The sequence below is a fragment of the Heterodontus francisci genome, chromosome 7, assembly GCF_036365525.1.
Source record: "Heterodontus francisci isolate sHetFra1 chromosome 7, sHetFra1.hap1, whole genome shotgun sequence".
Lineage (NCBI taxonomy): Eukaryota > Metazoa > Chordata > Chondrichthyes > Heterodontiformes > Heterodontidae > Heterodontus > Heterodontus francisci.
This window is the reverse complement of record NC_090377.1, coordinates 101,253,950-101,273,519: the sequence shown is the minus strand read 5'-3', so window position 1 is coordinate 101,273,519 and position 19,570 is coordinate 101,253,950. Positions and strand designations below refer to the sequence as shown.

The following is a 19,570-nucleotide window of genomic DNA, read 5'->3' as shown; positions in this document are numbered from 1 at the left end:
CCCCCATTTGATTTTTTTTTTAAGCCATGTTTCCAAACATGGAAAAAGCTGAATTCGAGGGGAGTGACTGCCCTTGATATCAAGCCAGCATTTGACTGAGTGTGGCATCAAGGAACCCTAGCAAAATTCAAGTCACCTTGGATCAGGGAAAACTGTCCACTGCTCGGAGTTGTACCTAGCACAAAGAAAGATGGTTGTGGTTGTTGGAGGTCAAACAGCTAAGCCCGAGGACATTACTGTATGAGCTCCTCAGAGAAGTGTCCTAGGTGCAACCATCTTCAGCTGCTTCATTAATGCCGTTCCCTACATCATAAGGCCAGAAGTGCGGATGTGCGCTGATTGCTAAATATTCAGTACAATTTGCAGTTCTTCAGATACTGAAGCAGTCCGTGCCCGAATACAGCAAGACCTGGACAAATTTTGGGCTTGGGCTGATAAGTGGCAAGTAACATTTGCACTACACAAGTGTCAGGTAATGATGATCTCCAGCAAGAGAGAACCTAACCATCTGCCCTTGATATTCAATGGCATTACCATTGCTGAAACCCCCACTATCAACATCTTGGGGGTTACCGTTGACCAGAAACTGAGCTAGACCAACCATATAAATACTGTGGCTACAAGAATAGATCAGAGGCTGGGCATTCTGCGATGAGTAGCTTCCCTCACCTCCTGACTCACCAAAGCCCGTCCATCATATACAAGGCACAAGTCAGGAGTGTGATGGAATATTCTCTACTTACCTGGATGACTACAGCTCCAAAGACACTCAAGAAGCTCAACACCATCCAGGACAAAGCAGCCTGCTTGATTGGCACCCCACCCACCGCCTTAAACATTCACTCCCTCCATCACTCGTGCACAGTGGCAACAGTGTGTACCATCTACAAGATGCACCGCAGCAATTCATCAGGCCTCCTTCGACAGCACCTTCCGAACCCGCAACCTCTACCACCTAGAAGGACAAGGACAGCACATGCGTGAGAGCACCACCACTTGTAAGTTCCCCTCCAAGCCACACACTATCCTGCTTGGAACTACATTGCAGTTCCTTCACTGTCGCCGGGTCAAAAACCTGGAACTCCCTTCCTAACAGCACTATTGGGTGTATCTACACCACATGGATTGCAGCGATTCAAGCAGGTGGCTCACCACCACCTTCTCAAGGACAATTAAGGATGGGCAAGAAATGCTGGCATTGCCAGTGATGCTCACGTCCCAAGAAAGAACAAAAGAGACCTTTTTCAGAAGTGAACAAAGGGAAATATTTGCGAAATTTCAGTGCTGCATGGGAAAATCAGCTCTATGCTTATATAGTTAGGACCAAAATATTACTGTACTTGTATGAATAGCGTATTATGCCAAAGTGCATTTGGTACTAAGGACTAAATTAGATTAATCATTTCTAACATAAATGATAGAGTGACACCTGAACACATTACATTAATCTGCCCTTGAATATGTATGTTGCTTTAATTTTTATATTACAATATGCTGAGCTCCATTGTAGCAGGTGCGATGCTGTATTTGTTGAGCGTTACAAAACGCTTATGCTGGAGCACAAACCTTTCTTGGAAACCAAAACAATTTCTCTGAAGTAGGTTTCAGAGTAAGCTATTTATCCGTATTATTGACTGTATTTTGTTGTTTTTCCCCACAGCTAAGAAAATGCCAAAAAATGATCCTCAAAATCCAGCAACTGCTGCCAGAAATAGAGGAGTAAATCTTCAGGAAACGAATCAGCAGAGCCAAAGGGGTTGCTGTAGTAATTAACAATATTTGGGTCTCGAACAACATGAACAATACAAAATGTGGATATTGGAGATTTAGTTTCCTTTTTATATTATTAGCACACATTGCTGTGCTAATTCCTTTTATTCTCCTCCATTTTGGACTACTGCATGAGTCATTCTTCTCACTGTTGACTGCAGGTCTCTTCTTTTATCAGGCACCTGTAGAAAGTAAATGATGTAAATAGCGTGACAAATCATTATGTAAAGGTTAGTTACTCCTTTTCACCAGATTCAATGAAGGTTTTCCTCTGTAAATCAAACTTTGTTGAGGGAAAATATCCTCCCGCTCTTTCTTGCTCTCCTACCCAATCCACTAAAATTTCTTCCCCGTCAACTAATTTTATTACAATTTCATGAACAATAACAATACTGAAGCCTGACTGGGAGATATTCTGAAATGTGATGCCTAAAATCTCCCTTCTTGACTGCATTTTCTCATAATTTCATTTATAGATTTACCTTGGGGTTGGGAAGGTATTTTTAAAATGTAAAATAATGCAACTTTGAAAAGCTTTCAACAGTTGCTTATGAAAATCTTTAAGAGCAACATTCTGCTAGTTCTGATTACTTAGGCCCAATATTTTAGTTCAACACTGCTTTTCGCTGGTGTAGTTTGAAACCCTGCTTGTGTCTAATGCATAATAGCATACAGTGAAATCCTGTTAATTCAGTAAGTGAAAATTGCTTAGAGCAAGGCTTATCTGTAATGCAAGTGGTAGTGCCCTTCTTCATTTATCTTCCACATATCATGGCTAAGTCAAAGGAAGCTATTGGGGTAAATTGTTACAGTTGCCTGTTTTAATGATTTTTGTGCTGCTGATATTTTGCTTTTCACTTATATAGCGTAGCCATGTATATGTCTCTTCCTATACCTCACTAGGGGAGAAAATACTCTATTGACAATCTGCTTTGTATGTCTGCTCTCTGTATAGTAGATTTTGAGTGGACATTCGATTATTCTTGTCTTGTATAGACTAAGGAAAAAGGTCACATCCAAGTTTCCAAATCTGTATTAATTGCAGGATGTCCTTTATTTTAACACGCTGTTGTGACAGATCATAAGTGGGTTGCAACATTGTTAAAATTGACAGTCTGAAGTGATGTCTTTCTTTTGGTCAAATTTTAAGATGCATGTAAAGTTGTCTTCAAAGTCTTGTTCTTCCTAAGCCAACTCCAAAAGGAAGCTTTTGATGTATTAGTTCAAAAGCTATTCCTCTATTTGATGTTTGTTTCAGCATTGAAGTCTGCATCAGGTACGTAATTATAGGAGCCCAAAAAATTACACACACATGCTGTAATGTTGATTCTGTTTTATTGACTAATTAGATTGACATCGAAGACAGAGATTAACCAAGGTAGCCTAAATTGCAGTGGAAAATTGTACCATTAGTGGACTTCTTATTGCCATATTGAGCCAAATAACTTAAAACTAGACATTCTTAAACCATTTGTCAGGAGAACAGCAAGACGAATGTACACGGTTGGGTGACAGAAGAAACTTTGATACCATGCTGTTGAGTGTTGGGATTTCATTTTGGACAATATTCTAAAACAATGAGGATTGCCAGATGCATTTCAACAAAGGACAGGCAAAATTTTGGGGACTAAAGTTGATGGGTGAAGAAGGTAAGAAGCATTGATTTATTCTCTTGAGATCACTGTGTAGCATCAACACCTACCAGGGGAAGAATTTAGTGCAGTTAACAGACTATTAATGAAGTTGTTATCATTAATGATCCAGACGAAATCTTGGCCATCACAGATTTTGGGGATAGATGGCATCCTTGTTACAGATGGTCTTTGTTCTATAGTTCCATCCTTATTGCCATATCTTGTGGGGCCATCAGAGGGTATTGTACTAATACTTAATAGCACTGGGGTTGCCTCACTGAGCTTAATGTCTTATTAACTTTTTCAGGCATCAATAATAAACCTCTTAGGAACATTTATGTGTAGGCCATTCAGTCCCTCAAGTCTTCTCCATTCAATTTGATCATGGCTGATCTGTCCTTCAATTCCTTTTACCTGTCTTTTCCCCATATTCCTTAATAACCTTACATAACAAAAATCAATTGATCTCTGTCTTCAAAGCTTTAATTGTCCCTGAATCCAAAGCCTTTTTGGGGAAAGAATTCTGGATTTCTACTACCCTTTGTATGAAAAACTGCTTCATGATTTTGCTCCTGAATGGCCTTGTTCTAAATTTTAAAGTTATGTCCTCTTGTTCTTGATTCCCACTCCAGAGGAAATACTTTCTCTGTTTCTACCCTCTTGAATCCCTTAACACTGTGATCAGATCACCCCATAATCTTCTATACTGAATGACTAATTTAATGGTTCTAATAAATTAGTAAGATCAAGGGCTTGTTAATGCCTTAGTTAGTAAATACACCACAAAGCAGGACACCCGAGCCGTACAAATTGTGAAATCTCAATCCCTATTTTGTGTTGTTAACCATGGTAGCAATTCGTGCACTGCAGTTGGGCACAGTACTTCAGGGGTGTTGTTGAAGTACCCTGTTGGAACAATGTGAGCGTGGGGATACCAGATGAGGACAGAATAGAGATTGACTGTGATGGTCCAATGATTAAAGAGCCTCACGACTTAATTTTCAGGTTTGAGTATGGAGATTGTCCACTTGGTTTAGATGCTCCTTTTACTCATGCCTGTGGAACTGCACCCCAGCGTGAGCCACTTCCTCAGATGCAGAGACGATAAAAAGAGAACAGTTGGAGTGGGGAAATATAAGAAGCACTGTATGCTGAAAATAATTTGTGATATTAAGGGAAATTTGGTGCATGATGGAAATTTCATGAAGGCACAAGCATCACTTTTCTGATGAAAGGTCACAGACCTGAAACGTTAACTCTGTTTCTTTCTTTCTCCACAGATGCTGCCAGACCTGCTGTGTATTTCCAGCACTTACTGTTTTTATTTCACTTTTCTCCTTTTCAGCTATCCACCTCCCTTCTAGTCTCACAATCTGTTTGGTTTGCCTTATTTATCCGTGGATGTGGAAGATGAACACGGAGTAGTGCATCTGAAATTAAATGATATGCCTTTCTGAATCAAATCAAGCCCACTGTAAAGACATGCATCTACGTGCACTTATCATTTGAGTGTGTTTTACTCTTTTTGGGTAGATTTTACAAAATTGCAGTCCCAGAGTTGAGTTTTTTTCCTTTTGGAAGTGTATATTGGGATTTCTGGCAAAGAATTCAACAGGTGCTTTTCATCCACAATGGAAAATCCATTATGAGTCATGCTGATTTCAGTGCTGAATTCCCAGATTGCGATCTGATGGGTTAAATCTTTGTATCAGGCATGTTCAAATCTAATCTTATATATGTAGTCAATTTCATCAGTTAACTACTAAATTGCTAAATGCAAATGTTTGATCATGCTAGAAGGTGGCAGGAGGAGAAACCGTATCCCCTCATTGAGACAGAAGCATGTCTCCTTCACCATCAAAGAATATCAGGGCTGACAGCTTTAGTACACTTTTTTTCCATAATGGTATAAAAGTGAGTGTCTCAGCTATGTTGCGTCATTAGAATGTTTCCAACTTTGAAAATGCTGTTACAGTATTAGTTTATGTTCTGTTTAAAGAAAAGCTTAACCTTTGGAATGTGTGGTTTTATTTAATATGCTGCTTTACTTGGCACATACATCTCTTACAACTGAAAGAGTGATGGGTATTCCTTCACTTGTTCCCTCTTCCCTCCCCCTCTGCTGTTCCCCATCTCCCCATGCAAGTTGGCCAGAGTGGATCTGATGAAACCCCCTAGGGCCTAACTACTGTGATGCAGCATATTGGTGTTCCAGTACACTGGGATACCAAACTTGGCTCTATGTACGTAGGATATTATTTTGACACCAGTGCAAAACTCTATCATGATGTTGATGCATTCTGCTTTGTTCCTCAAAAATTCAGTTTGTAATAATCTTAACAGTGGTAACATTACTTCCAGTTGTTTGCATTATTGCTATTTCATGTTTCTTCCCCATATCAAATTGATTTTAAAAAAAAATTTAACTTTATTATCATTTAAGGGCTTGTATGTAGTGGTGACTAGTTTTGAAATCTTCGAGAACAGCGTGTGGCGTGACTTTTTATTTCAGAATTGTGAAACAAAGTGTACTGTCCAGAGCAGATTATACTCAAACTAGATACTCTTCTTCCTTTAAAAAAAAATCCTGAACAGTAATATTCTCAGTGCTTAAATAAACAGTAATTTTAAAACAGTGATGTCTTACCCAAAGGCCTTATGTATGTTGCAGTAAAAGACAGCTTAAATCCAACTGGTGAAAACAGTGTATCAGAAGTTTGGCAGAACTGCCCTGCTATTCAAAGTTGACTCAGCTGTTTAAAAGTACTTTCCCTGGTCTGTGCTGTTATCTGATCTTAGCCATGCCTTTAATTGGACACTTGTGTAGGCCTTGGCACCCCTGTGCTAGGGAGGATTATGATTTCTAACCAATGCTGAAAAGAGTGCATGTGAGGGCAGGATTGTACTCTGCTGTGGTGTACTGCATTGTCAAATAGCAAGATACCAGAGGGTTGTCTGTCCTATTCATAAAACCAGCATCAGGAAAGGAGGCATAAAATTGGGTGGAGGAAAATATTTTCCCTTGCCCAGTTTTCAAAGGAAGCAAGATTAATTTGGAAGACTGGTTACTCCATTTTTTTCCTTGTACAGATGAAGGACTGATGTGTTAGAACTTTTATTTGCTGTTCTAATGGAAACCAGTGCTGTAACTCAAGTACAGTTTGAAAATAGGCACTATATAAATACACACTAATACTCTTGGGTTCAATAAAAGTGGATATAACTTTGTAAAAATGTTTAAGGTGTCTTATTTTATTGCAATAACTGCAAATAAGCAAAACTTTGTGTGGGTTGAGGCAACTGTTTACATTAAGGTAAATAAACTTGAAAACATTTCATTATCTGTTTAACTATTCATTATTACTGATGGGCGTTTGGAACTGAAGTGCTATATCTCTTAATTGGCATCCATTTTATTTTGTATTAAAATGTGAAGTTGAATACATTTTACATTTTGGGGGGTTCTGTTCTATTTTGAACTTAATGATCTGTACATTAATGTTGGCCTTCTTCCCTGTGTTGTAGATTCTGTTTGGTAGCAGACACTTTTTAAAATGACATTTGCACTGAAAAGCTTAGAACAAAAAAAAAAATCCTTCAAGTTGATGTGAATTAAATTTGCCACTTGTATAGCTATGGCTTCCAGAGAAAACCATTTTCTTGCAGCCACAAGTTCTTGTTCATCTGATCATATATGGGCACTTCTTGCTACTAGAAGAGAGAGAATTCCATTTATAAGATATCTCATCATGTCCGTGGGGCATCTGAACAACATTTCATATCATATCAAGTCAATTACATTTGAAGGCTAGTTACTTTTATGGAGACAAAGGCAGCAGTCAACATGCACACAGTAAAATCTCGCAAACAGCAAAATGAGATTAAATGGTTTTGATGATGAAGGTTGGGGGAGGAATGTTGTTCGGGACACCCAGAAATGCCTTGCTCCTTTTTGAATGATGCCAAGGAATGTTATGTCCAACTGAACAGGCAGACAGCATCACCAGCAATGTAGCGTTCATTCAGTACTGCACTGGTGAGTTAGCTTAAATTATGTGCTCAAACCTTGTGGCTAATCTCAACCCACAACCCCTCTAACTCAATTATTACTTGTTGGCTAATTCAGCAAGCCAATACCACAGCTCAGTGTTGGCTGCCTTTCTTCGATAACCAACCATTGTAGATTCCTCCACACATGGATATTTGGTGATGGCACAGCACATCAGCTAGCATAGTGTGATGCTGAGGAAGCTGTTTGCAGTTTGATGGTATGATTTGAAGGGAAAGATATTTTGTGTTTACTTCTGATCCAGTTTATGGGGGTGCCCTTTTCCAATATTTGAACCCGGAAGATGGGCAAGAATTGGCCTTTGTCATATTTTTGGAATTACGGAAACATAAAATGGCTACAGCCACAGGAGGAGGCCATCTAGCCAGTTGTATCAGTATGTGCTCACTGAGAGCAGCTCATCTAGTCCCAATTCCCTGCCTTTGCATTCCAGATCCTAACCACTCACTACATAAAAATGTTTTTCCTTATGTCACCATTGCTTTTTCTCCCCCAGTCACCTTAAATATATGTCCTCTGGTTCTCAATCCCTATCTACTCTGTCCTAACCCCTTATGATTTTGAACACCTGTATTAAATCTCCTCTTAATCTTTTCTCCAAGGGGAACAATCCCAGTGTCTCCAATCTATCCACGTAACTGAAGTTCCTCATCCCTGGAACTATTCTCATGAATCTTTTCAGCACCCTCTTGAATCCCTTCACACCCTCCCTTAAGTGTGGTACCCAGAACTGACCACAATACTCCAGTTGAGGTTGAACCAGTTTTTTTTACACAAGTTCATCGTAACTTCCTTGCTTTTGTACTCTATGCCCCTATTTATAAAGCTCAGGATCCTGTATGCTTTATGAACTGCTTTCTCAACCTGTCCTTCAATGATTTGTGCACATGTACCCGCAGGTCCCTTTGCTCCTGCATCCTCTTTAGAATTATACCCTTTATTTTTATTGCCCCCTCTTGTTCTTCCTACAAAAATGAATCACCTCACACTTGTTGAAATATTTGGGCGGCGCAGTGGTTAGCATCACAGCTCCAGCGACCTGGGTTCGGTTCTGGGTACTGCCTGTGCGGAGTTTGCAAGTTCTCCCTGTGACCGCGTGGGTTTCTGCCAGGTGCTCCGGTTTCCTCCCACAGCCAAAGACTTGCAGGTTGATGGGTAAATTGGCCATTGTAAATTGCCACTAGTGTACGTAGGTGGTAGGAGAATTGAGGGAAGGTGGGGATGTGGTAGGGGATATAGGATTAATGTAGGATTAGTATAAATGGGTGGTTGATGGTCGGCACAGACTTAGTGGGCCGAAAGGCCTGCTTCAGTGATGTATCTCTCTGACTCTGACTTTTCTGCATTCAATTTCACCTGCCACTTGTCCACCCATTCCACCAGCTGTCTGTGTCCTCTTGAAGTTTTATCACTATCCTCCTCAGTTCGCAATACTTTCAAGTTTTGTCATCTGTACATTTTGAAATTCTGCCCTGTTCACCCATATCTAGGTCATTAATGTATATCAAGAAAAGCAGGGGTCCTAACCCCGACCCTTGGGGAAAATCCACAATAAACCTTCCTCCAGTTCAAGAAACACAATTACTCTCTCCTGTCACTCAGCCAATTTTGTATCCATGTTGCTACTGTCCCTTTTATTCCAGGGGCTCTAACTTTGCTCTCAAGCCTGTTATGTGGCACTTTATCAAATGCCTTTTGGAAGCCCATGTACACCACATCAACCACATTACACTCATTAGTCCTCTCTGTTACCTGATCAAAAACTCAAATCAAGTTAGTTAAACACGATTTGCCCTTTATAAATTAGTGTTGGCTTTCTTTAATTAATCCATTTGTCCAAGTGACTGTTGGTTTGTGTGTTAGTTTTGTCCCAAATTATTGTTTCTAAAAGCTTTCCCACCACCAATGTTAGACTGACTGGCTTGTAATTCCTGGGCTTATCCTTGCGCCTTTTTTTTTTGGAATGTTTTTAATTCTCCAGTCCTCTGGCACCACCCCTGTATCTAAGAAGGGTTGGAAGATTATGGCCAGTGCCTCTGCAATTTCCACCCTTCCCTCAGGATCCTTGGATGCATCTCATCCACTCCTGGTGACTTATCAATTTTAAGTACAGCCTCCTCTTTAACACTTTTTAGCCCATCCAGTGTCTCAGCTACATCCTCTTTCACTATGACTTTGGCAGCAGCATCTTCCTCGGTAAAGACAGTATTCATTTAGTATCTCAGCCATGCCACCTACCTCCATGTGTAAATCTCCTTTTAGGTCCCTAATCGCCCCCACTCCTCCTTTTACCACCTTTTTGCTATTTATATGCCTGTAGAACACTTTTGGATTCCTTTTTATGTTAGCTGGCAATCTCTTCTCATACTCTTTGCTTTTCATTCGTTTTTTATTTCCCCTCTGAACCTTCTATATTCAGCTTGATTCTCCATTATATTATCCATCTGACATCTATCATATGCACCCTTTTCTTGCTTCATACTCTCTATCTTTTTCATCATCCAGGGAACTCTGGATTCATTTGCCTCACCTTTCCCCCTCATGGGAATGTATTTTATCTGTAACCAAACTATCTCCTCTTTAAAGGGAGCCCATTGCTCCATTACAGTTTTGCCTGCCAGTCTTTGATTTCAGTTTACCTGGGCCAGATCCATTTTCACCCCACAGAAGCTGGCCCTCCCCCACTTAATTATTTTTACTCTGGATTGCATTTTGTCCTTTTTCATAGCCAACCTACCCTTATGATACTATGATCACTGCTGCCTAAATGTTCCCTGTCTGACACTTGATTCAATTGACCCACCTCATTCCCCAGAACCAGATCCAGCAACTCCTTCCTCGTTGGAGTGGAAAGATACTGATGTAGAACATTCTCCTGAACACACTCAAGAAGCTCTTGTCCCTATCTGCCCTTTATACTGTTACTATCCCAGTCTATATTAGGATAATTCCTTGCTGTCCATGTTGGAATTCAAATGTTGAGATCCTGTACTATGTTCTGTATTATCTCAACCATGTTTACTGGTGAAATTTGAACTGTTGTTCATTGCTTGTGTGTTAAACATATCTAGTGGTATCTCTGTTCCATTCCTCTCGTGTGTATGATAACTATTGTGATAGTTTCTAATGGTTAATTGGGTGTGTATAATATGCTCACCATCATGTAGCAATGGAGTCCCCTGCAAGATGCCACTATAATGCAAAATATCTATCGAGGTGTGAATAATGCTGTTGTCACTGGACTCTGCTGGCTAAAAGATGAGCTCTTTCCTGGTGAAATGGATTTTTCTATTTTTTTCTTTAACTAGACGTTGCCACATCTTGTGGTTAGCCAGACTCTATGTTGGAAATGCAAGACAGAACAAAGATCTGTCCACAAATAATATAATTTTAGGAATCCTCGAGCTACATATCATTCCGATGAGGATGTATTGGGCCTTTCTACCAGCCATCATCCATCTATGCTCGTCCTATCTTATTTTGCAGCTGTTTGTAAGATGACAGCAAGTGTTACAAAAGAAAGGAAGAAGCTTGGTTGAACTGTGTACGCTTCTCTCTTTGGCTCCTGGATAGGCTGCTCGTCGTTCCTGTAAGGTGTTGTAATCTGATAAGTAAAATCATGAAAAGTAGGATGGATTACTTTTCTTTTAGTTGTTAAAAGCAGGTGGTAAGAGGTGTGGGTTCCCACTGTTCACCTCCCAAATGATCAAAATCATGTTTTGTTTAAAATGATGAGTTAGCCCCTGAGTGTTTTACTTGCCAAGTAAACCATTTTTTTGTAGATCTTAAACAGATTAACTATTTATTGAACAATATTCATATTCCCTGAAATATTTGCAACACCACTCTCACTCATTCGCTCTCCCGTGTGCTCTTGATGGAAAGTAAAGGGTAAGAGTTCAAGTTGTGATGGATGTTTCTGGTTTACAGTAAACCTGCTGAATCTTCTAAGTAGGGTAGTCTCTTAAGGATTCAGGCCTAGGTGTTTGTAGTCTTGAACTTGTTGAGGTGTTGTAGATTTCTGGTGGTTAAGGTTTCAGACTGGGGTGGTCGTCACTTTCAGTTCTCTGCTGCAATACTTTGAAGTGTAGTATTAGCAGCAGGGCTTCTTGTTTAGGCTGGATCTTTCCACAGACACTGTCTGTACTGCCTTCTGTGATGTTGCTGTGACCTCCCCTCTGTCTCCAGACTTTTTAAAGGTCAAAATCCATTAAATTAGAGTTTCTGTTAGTTGACACATGGTCTTCTCCCCTGGTGTGACCGCGCAATCGACCAGCATGTGGAATCCATGGCTATCCATTAATGTTTGGGTACTATTCTGTTATGTGTCTACTTCACACCACCTTTGTCGCAGAAGAAAAGCATTCAATTCGTGACTGTCTCTTGATGGTTCCAGGATGGGTGTAGTCATGCCATTTAGTCTGGAATATATCCTTTCGAGACAGTGAGACAGTTTGAATACACAGGCCATTTGACCTTTGGCAGCCATCTTGCAGCACATTGAAATTGACTTCTCCTTTAAAAGCAAAAGTGGAGAAATAGTCCACATTGAATAAAGTTTGTATCTTAAAAGTAGGGATATGATGTGTCTTTACTGGGTATGATGCAGTAAATCTACATTTAGCAGCCAATAATATTTGATCAAATCAGTTTCAATTTGGCAGATGAAAATATTAACATTTTAAAATTTGATTTATATTGGTACTTTGGCTGTATATGTGATGGCACTGAGAGTCTTTGTAATTGCTATACATGGTATAGACACATGGTACTACTTTTTTGTCAATTTGATCCTGTCTCCCAGAAGCAGCGATTCTTGCAGGAGTACAGCTCTCTGGCATCTTTCCCAGGTAGCACTTCTTCATTTGTGAGTGTTAACATTTGCTGTAAGTGATTTGACTATGGAGAGCATCACTGCTGAGGTCAATGCTGTCTTTACCTAAGGTCAACACACTCACTTTTAAACAGGGTTACAGAAGAGTGATCAGCAGCTGGAACTGTGGCTGATTTTTTTTTTTAAATTCTGGTCTTTCTCCCTGGCTCAGGATTGCTAAGGCCAACTCCAATACCACTGCTGTTGTTCCACAACTCTAACTCAGCACAGTTCAAGAATTGAACATGGTACTTTCTGGTCTGTATGGGTTAGTATTTCACCTGTACTAGCCAATGAGACACCTTTCAGGTGCTTTTTTTAAGAAAAGAAATCTTTTCAGGTTATAGATATTTTCTTCAAATGAGCTACAAATTTACTCCTTGTATTATATCAATGGATGGCATTAATTGCTTTCATACTGACTCCATCACTGGTTAGAACAATTAAAATATAGTGTCAAACAATGTATGTAGAGTTTAGAATAAATATAGATTGAGCATTTTTTTAAAAAGCCTTCAATTTTCAAAAATGTTTATTAAGCCAGGCATTCAAAGTACAGCAAGATACTATGCTGATCGTGATCAAAAATTAGGAATCTATTTTAAAACTTGACTGTAGAAACATGTCCACATAGATCAGTGCGTTTTCAGCTTCCACTTGTTCCGAATACTGATCACATCTTTTAATCTTTTCCCACCCTCTTGTGTTCCCATTCTTGAGGTTCCGTTTCATTGCCTTTAAGCATATGTGCTTTCCTTCTCCCTTTGCCATGCTGCTGTGTCCAGGGACCTGTCCAGTTTCTGGATTGCACAGCCCTGCATCTCATCAGATGACACAATCCTAGAGATCTCTTGCATCAGAGAAATTTGCTTATGAATCTGTAAAGAGGTGGTCTGCAGAAGATTCTATGGAACTTGTGCTGAGCTCCCCAATATCATCATCATCAGACAGTATTTTTCATCTCAATTTATAGGAGGAGGACAAGGTTATTGGCGCTGTCCATATTTTCCGTCTGTTTCACCTTGGCATTCATCTAAGGAGGCTCAGAACCCAGTTGTCTGACCATTAATCATGTGGACAGGTTCTTCTGATCTGTGTTTTTTGGGTCATGGGTGTGGTGCGGCTGAAGTTACTGGGGATTTGAAGCTCATGCCAAGCTCTTCATTCACTCATGATCTCGATCTGCGTTGGAACAGAAATGATTAATACAACTGATGCATAAACAAAACTGTTGTCATAAATGAGTTCCTCCTATTTACGTATTCGCTGTAACCAGCCACAATAATGTGCATAAGAATTTTTGGGATGGTCTTGCCCTCTGAATTTCTCCAGGGCACGGACAGTGCTTGGCGGGATAGCAAGAACTTGCACTGATTGGGGAATCCAGGTATGAATATATAGCTCAGCTTATCTTATTTTTTCTTATGTGCTGTATCAGTTTCATGATTGTCTTAAATGTATTAAACTTTGGGCAATAGAAAGGCACAGATCCTTAAACTTATTTTCTACTATAGCTTTGACTATAGTGATGCTATAGAACATAGTTTACTGCCTATAAATTTTTTAACAAACAGTTTATATTAATTATGTCAAACACCAAGTAAGATAATTTGATTTATTTGTTGCAGTAAGCCCATTAATTATTTTTTGGGCATCAGCTAGGCCTCTGTGGCATGGAAATTCATTGTGTTTAAGAATGACTGACAAACTTACTGAGAAATATACACCTGGAGATTTTCTGGTTGGCTGATATGGAATGCACACTCCCCCTGAAGGCAAAGCCACCTGCCCAAATCCAGAGAGTATAGCGAGAGGTCAGCAGAACCAACCCGAGGGTACCTGCAAACATGAGCAGCGGTTCTGCTGGAGTTTAACTAATTATGTATATCATTGAATAATGGAGCAATTGACTGAAATGTTTTTTCTGGGACTGACTGTAACATAGAGTGGTGGTTTGTAAATTCAATCCCACACTCAGCAAAGTTCCCAATTTCAGCAGCAATGCTGTGGACAGGTGTCATCTTGACAGGGCGAGAGGGTTACATGCTCTGTTCTGCATTGCCCAGTGGTTGGAATAAGCAAAGCATAAGCAGGGCTGATACAGATTGAATTCATCATCTTAGTTACTAGAGAAGTGCAACCTTTGGGACCAGAATAATGGAGTAAATATGGCATGGTAACACTCAAATTAACTTTGAGAGTTCAAGAAGAATTGGTGTTTTTCTTCAGGTATTCTGCAAGATTCATTTCAAACAACCGTCTTGTATTTACCATCCAGCCTTCTCTGCAATGTCACTGAATGATTGCAAGGAATTTAAAGTGGCTGAATAACAAAGTTCAAGGCCTTTGTGTTGGTTAGTTCATTTGTTGGAAACAAGGTTATAACAACCATGCTGTACAGTACCTGTAGAAAAGCTCTGTGAGGGCGACATTTGCCCAGAGCCGACAATGCCATTGCTTTTGGTAGTTGCTTAACAATCTTCTATTGGAAAATAAAAAGAATCTTATGATGAAACTACAGTGGTTAATGACATATTAAGTTATGCAGTCCTAAAAGATGATATAGCTCAGTTAGGATGTTTGGCTGCTTTAGCCATTGGTAAATTGGAACACTGTGTGGTCAGTTTTTCATAACAGAATGAATGAATTAATTAATGTCTTCATCTAAGCAGATGTAAACTTCTGTCAATTCACCATTCCTGTTCAAATCCCTGCAGTCGGACCTCTGTCTTGGCCATGGCACCCCGTAAAAGTCACCAGTAATATGTGCAACTGTGACCTTTTATCCCTCATTCTTCTCAACCTCTCTGTGATCTTTGGTACAGGTGACCACTCCATCCTCTAATACCATTAGCCCTTCATGCTTCCATTCCTACTGAAATCTCTCTTCATTCTGTATATATTTGTCAAAATGATATTCTCTATAGAATGGAAGGGTTTCCCCCCCAGAATCTTTATTCAGTTATCCAACCAAAAAGATAATTCTTGAGAAAATGGTGAGATATTTTCTTTCATTATTGCTGTAATCCGTTTATTGATAGGCCAACCCAAGTGGATTGAAACTAGGGATTGATGGATTCTAAAATGTATTAAATTGGCAGGTAGGTGGCGGTATTTTAACAATATAAAGTATTCCAAATACAGTGGTAGAATTTCTGCTTTGGGTGCAATCATCAATTCAGGCACAAAATTGTACTAGTTTTCTGAATTGATCTTATGGTTCAAGTTTCTCTTCAGACTCATTTGCATCATTATAACATAAAACCTCCCATGAATCGGTGCAATCAGGCACATAATAGAATTTTTTCCCCTTGAATTAAAAGGTATTCAATGTATTTAAGAGTAGTAACCTGGTGTAGTTTTATTAATACAGCTGAAAATGAGTTTATCACAAAAGATCAGCATTTTCCGTACGTGTATAATTCATCACCTGTGAGTAACTTAAATTAAATAACTGAAAATGACTTTAAGAAACTACACCGAACCATGAACTACTTTCATTGGTGTACAGTAGTCAGTTTGTTTATAAATTAAATATTTTTAATATTTAAAAGCTAAAAGTGTACTAGACTGCAGGAACTACATTTGATTTTCTACTTCAGTTTTTAAAGATTGAAATAACAAACATTTAATATAAAAATCTATTGATAGCAGTAATTTCCTAAATATTGTAAATTAGTGCCTTTGCGCCTTAAAAAGAAAGCTTACTTTTGAGAGCCTCCTTGAAGGCCCGGAAACGAGTGCAATTAGTGGAAACTCACTATGGTGATTAATTTGATCTGGAGGCGTGGCCAATTTTATGGGTGGGGCCTACTTCCAGTGCAATGCTTTTTAAACCAGTGCAGAAGATTGCAGAAATTCGATTTGCGCTGGATGTAACTTGCAGTTTGGCTGTTTTTGAGCGAATTTTGCACTGGACTTATTTGTACAACCTATTTGAAACTACTGTACTCTATTTGTCACTGTCTAACTTTTATTTCACTGTTTCTCTATTTTCCCCTAAAAGCAGTTATTTCTATAATGAAAGATAAAATATGCAGTAAGGACACAGACTCTGCACCTTTCATCTATCATCTTTTACTGAATTCTGCTGCTATCCAGGAGGAATGTTGCAGGACTTTGCAAAAAAGAATAAAGACTTGCATTTATATAGCATCTTTGACCACAGACCATCCCAAAGCGCTTTACAGCAAATGAAGTACTTTTGAAGTGTGGTCACATTTGGAATTTAGGAAATGCAGCAGAAAATTTGCACACAGCAAACTCCCACTAACAGCAATGTGATAATGAACAAGTAATCTGTTTTTTGTGGTGTTGATTGAGGGATAAATATTGGTCAGGACACTGAGGAAACACATGCTCTTTTTTTGAAATAGTGCCCTGGGATCTTATATGCCCACCTAAGAGGGCAGGCAGGGCCTCGGTTTAATGTCTTATTCAGATGATGGCACCTCTAATAATGCAGCACTTCCTCAGTACTGCACTGAATGCCAACTTTTTAATTTTTATACTCAAGTCTCTGGAGTGGGACTTGAACCCACAACCTTCTGATTCCAAGGGAGCATACTACCAACTGAGCCATAGTTGACACTGGTAATCTGGGACTGGGTACAAAAATGTCTTTCTTTTAAGAAGCTGATTTCTTCGAGCAGATTGGATGTATCCATTACATTTATGTAACCTTTATAGATGGTGTCCTGTACATTATAGGTCTATAAATAAACTGCAAAATGACAAACATGCATACACAAATTACACAGCTAAGCTTTATGGAATTAATATGAATTAAATGCCTTTTCATAATGTACAAAATTTAAAGTAACTTTCAATTAATATTGTGTGTGGGCTATTAATTCAAAATACGTTAAAACTTAAAAGGGACCAGAATGTCAATTGAACCTAAGTGAATTGCTCACTCAGAGAGCTGGTGCAGACACAATGGGCCGAATGGCCGCCTCCTGTGCTGTAACATTCTGTGATACAGGCCAGTTAGCCTGACATCAGTCGTTGGGAAAATGCTGGAATTTATTATTCAGGAGCGAAGCAGTTAGAAAATCATAGTATAGTCAGACAGAATCAACATAATTTTATGAAAGGGAAATAATGTTTGACGCATTTATTAGGATTTTTGAGGATATAACTAGTAGGGTAGATAAAGGGGGACCAGTGGATGTAATATACTTGGATTTCCAAAAGGCATTCGATAAGGACATACACCAAAGGCTAATATGTAAGATAAGGGTCATAGAGGATTGGTTAATGGACAGGAAGCAGAGATAAACGGGCCATTTTCACATTGGCAGGCTGTAACTAGTGGAGTGCTGCAAGGATTAATGCTGGGGCCTCAGCTATTTACAATCTATCTTCATGACTTAGACGAAGAGGCAGAGAGTAATGTATCCAAGTTTGCTGACAATACAAAGCTAAGTGGGCATGTAAGCTGTGAGGAGGACACAAAGAAGCTGCAAAGAGATGTAGACAGGTTAAGTGAATGGGCAACAGGGTGATAGAGAATAATGTGGGGAGGTGGGAGTTATTTGCTTTGGTAGTAAGAATGGAAAAGTAGAATATTCTTCAAAAGGTATGGAACTTAGAAATGTTGATGTTCAGAGAGACTTCGGTGTGCTCGTACAAGGAATACAAAGTTAGCATGCAAATATAGCAAGCAATTAAGAAGGCAAATGGCATGTTGGCCTTTACCGCAAGGAGTTTGGAGTACAAGAATAAAGAAATCTTGCTACAATTGTACAGGGCTTTGGTGAGACCACACCTGGATAACTGTGTGCAGCTTTGCTCTCCATATTTAAGGAAGGATATACTTACAGTGGAGGCAGTACAGCAAAGGTTCACTAGATTGATCCCTGGGATGAGAGGGTTGTCCTATGATGAAAGGTTGAGTAAGTTGGGTCTATATTCTCCGGAGTTTATAAGATTGAGAGGTGATCTCATTGAAACATACAAGATTTTGAAGGGGCTTGACAGGGTAGACACTAACAGGTTGTTTCCACTGGCTGGGGAATGTGGAACACTGGGCCAGAGTCTCAGGATAAGGGGCCAATCATTTAGGACTGACATGAGAAATTTCTTCGCTCAGGGTTGAGAATTTTTGGAACCCAGAGAGTTGTGGTTGCTCCATCATTGAATATATTCAAGACTGAGATTGGCCAGGGGACCAAAAGCTTGGCCAAAGAGGTAGGTTTTAAGGAGCATCTTAAAGGAGGAGAGATGGAGTGGTTTAGGAGGAAAATTCCAGAGCTTCGGGCCTAAAGAACTGAAACATAATGAACAATTAAAAAAAAAATCTTTTATTATTCTCACTACATTTTTTCCTCCCTGTCCTGCAGGTGCTGTTTTGTTGCTGGGCTATGATTTTATGCAAGTCAGTTGCCCTCCAATCCCCTGTTCAAGCGGTCACTATTCATTGTGTGAGCCTTGATGGTGAATGTCAACAGGTGCTTCACAGCAGAGCCCATGCAACATCTAAATGCCTGGATCTTGGAAAATAGTGTCAAGAGTTCGAACATTTTTTGTTTATTCTTTCAAGAGGGTGTCACTGGCAAGGCCAGCATTTGTTCCCCATACCTAATTGCCCTCGAGAAGGTGGAAGTGAGCCGTCTTGAACCGCTGCAGTCCATATGGCGTAGATATGCTCAGAATGTTGGGAAGGAAGTTCCAGGTTTTTTAACCTAATGACAGTGAATAAAGGGCGATATATTTCTAATTCAGGATGATGTGTGGCTTAGACAGAAACATGCAGGTGGTGGTGTTTCCATTCCATCTGCTGCCCTTGTCCTTCTACTTGGTAGAGTTTGAAGGTTTGGAAGGTGCTGTTGAAGGAAGCTTGACATGTTGTTGCAGTGCACCTTGTATATTGTACACTGCGCCAGTGGTGGAGGGGAGTGAATGGTTAAGGTTGTGGATGGGGTACCAAGCAATTGGGCTGCTTTGTCCTGAATGCTTTCGAGCTTCTTAAATGTTATTTGAATCTCATTCGTCCATGCAAGTGGACAGTATTTCATCCCACTCCTGACTTGTTTCTTATAGATGGTGGACAGGGTTTGGGGAGGCAAGTTACTCACCACAGAATTCCTAGCCTATGACTTGGGCTTGTAGCAATAGTATTTTATATGGCTGTTCTAGTTGAGTTTGTTGTCTATGCTAATCCCCAGGATGTTAATGGTGGGGGATTCAGTGGTTATAATGCTATTGAATGTCAAGGGGAGA

The 19,570-nt window shown here is 39.7% G+C and overlaps 1 protein-coding gene across 2 annotated transcripts in view; it reads left to right on the top strand.

The window, feature by feature from the left end:
• Positions 1-6,740, top strand: part of rab5b (RAB5B, member RAS oncogene family) — an 82,782-nt gene extending 76,042 nt beyond the window's left edge. For both annotated transcript variants that reach the window (XM_068035742.1, XM_068035743.1), the window contains exon 6: positions 1,661-6,740. In XM_068035742.1, the coding sequence (XP_067891843.1) occupies positions 1,661-1,773 (113 nt within the window). In that variant the 3' untranslated portion in view covers positions 1,774-6,740. The remainder of the gene's footprint in view (positions 1-1,660) is intronic.
• The last annotated feature ends 12,830 nt before the right edge of the window (positions 6,741-19,570 follow it).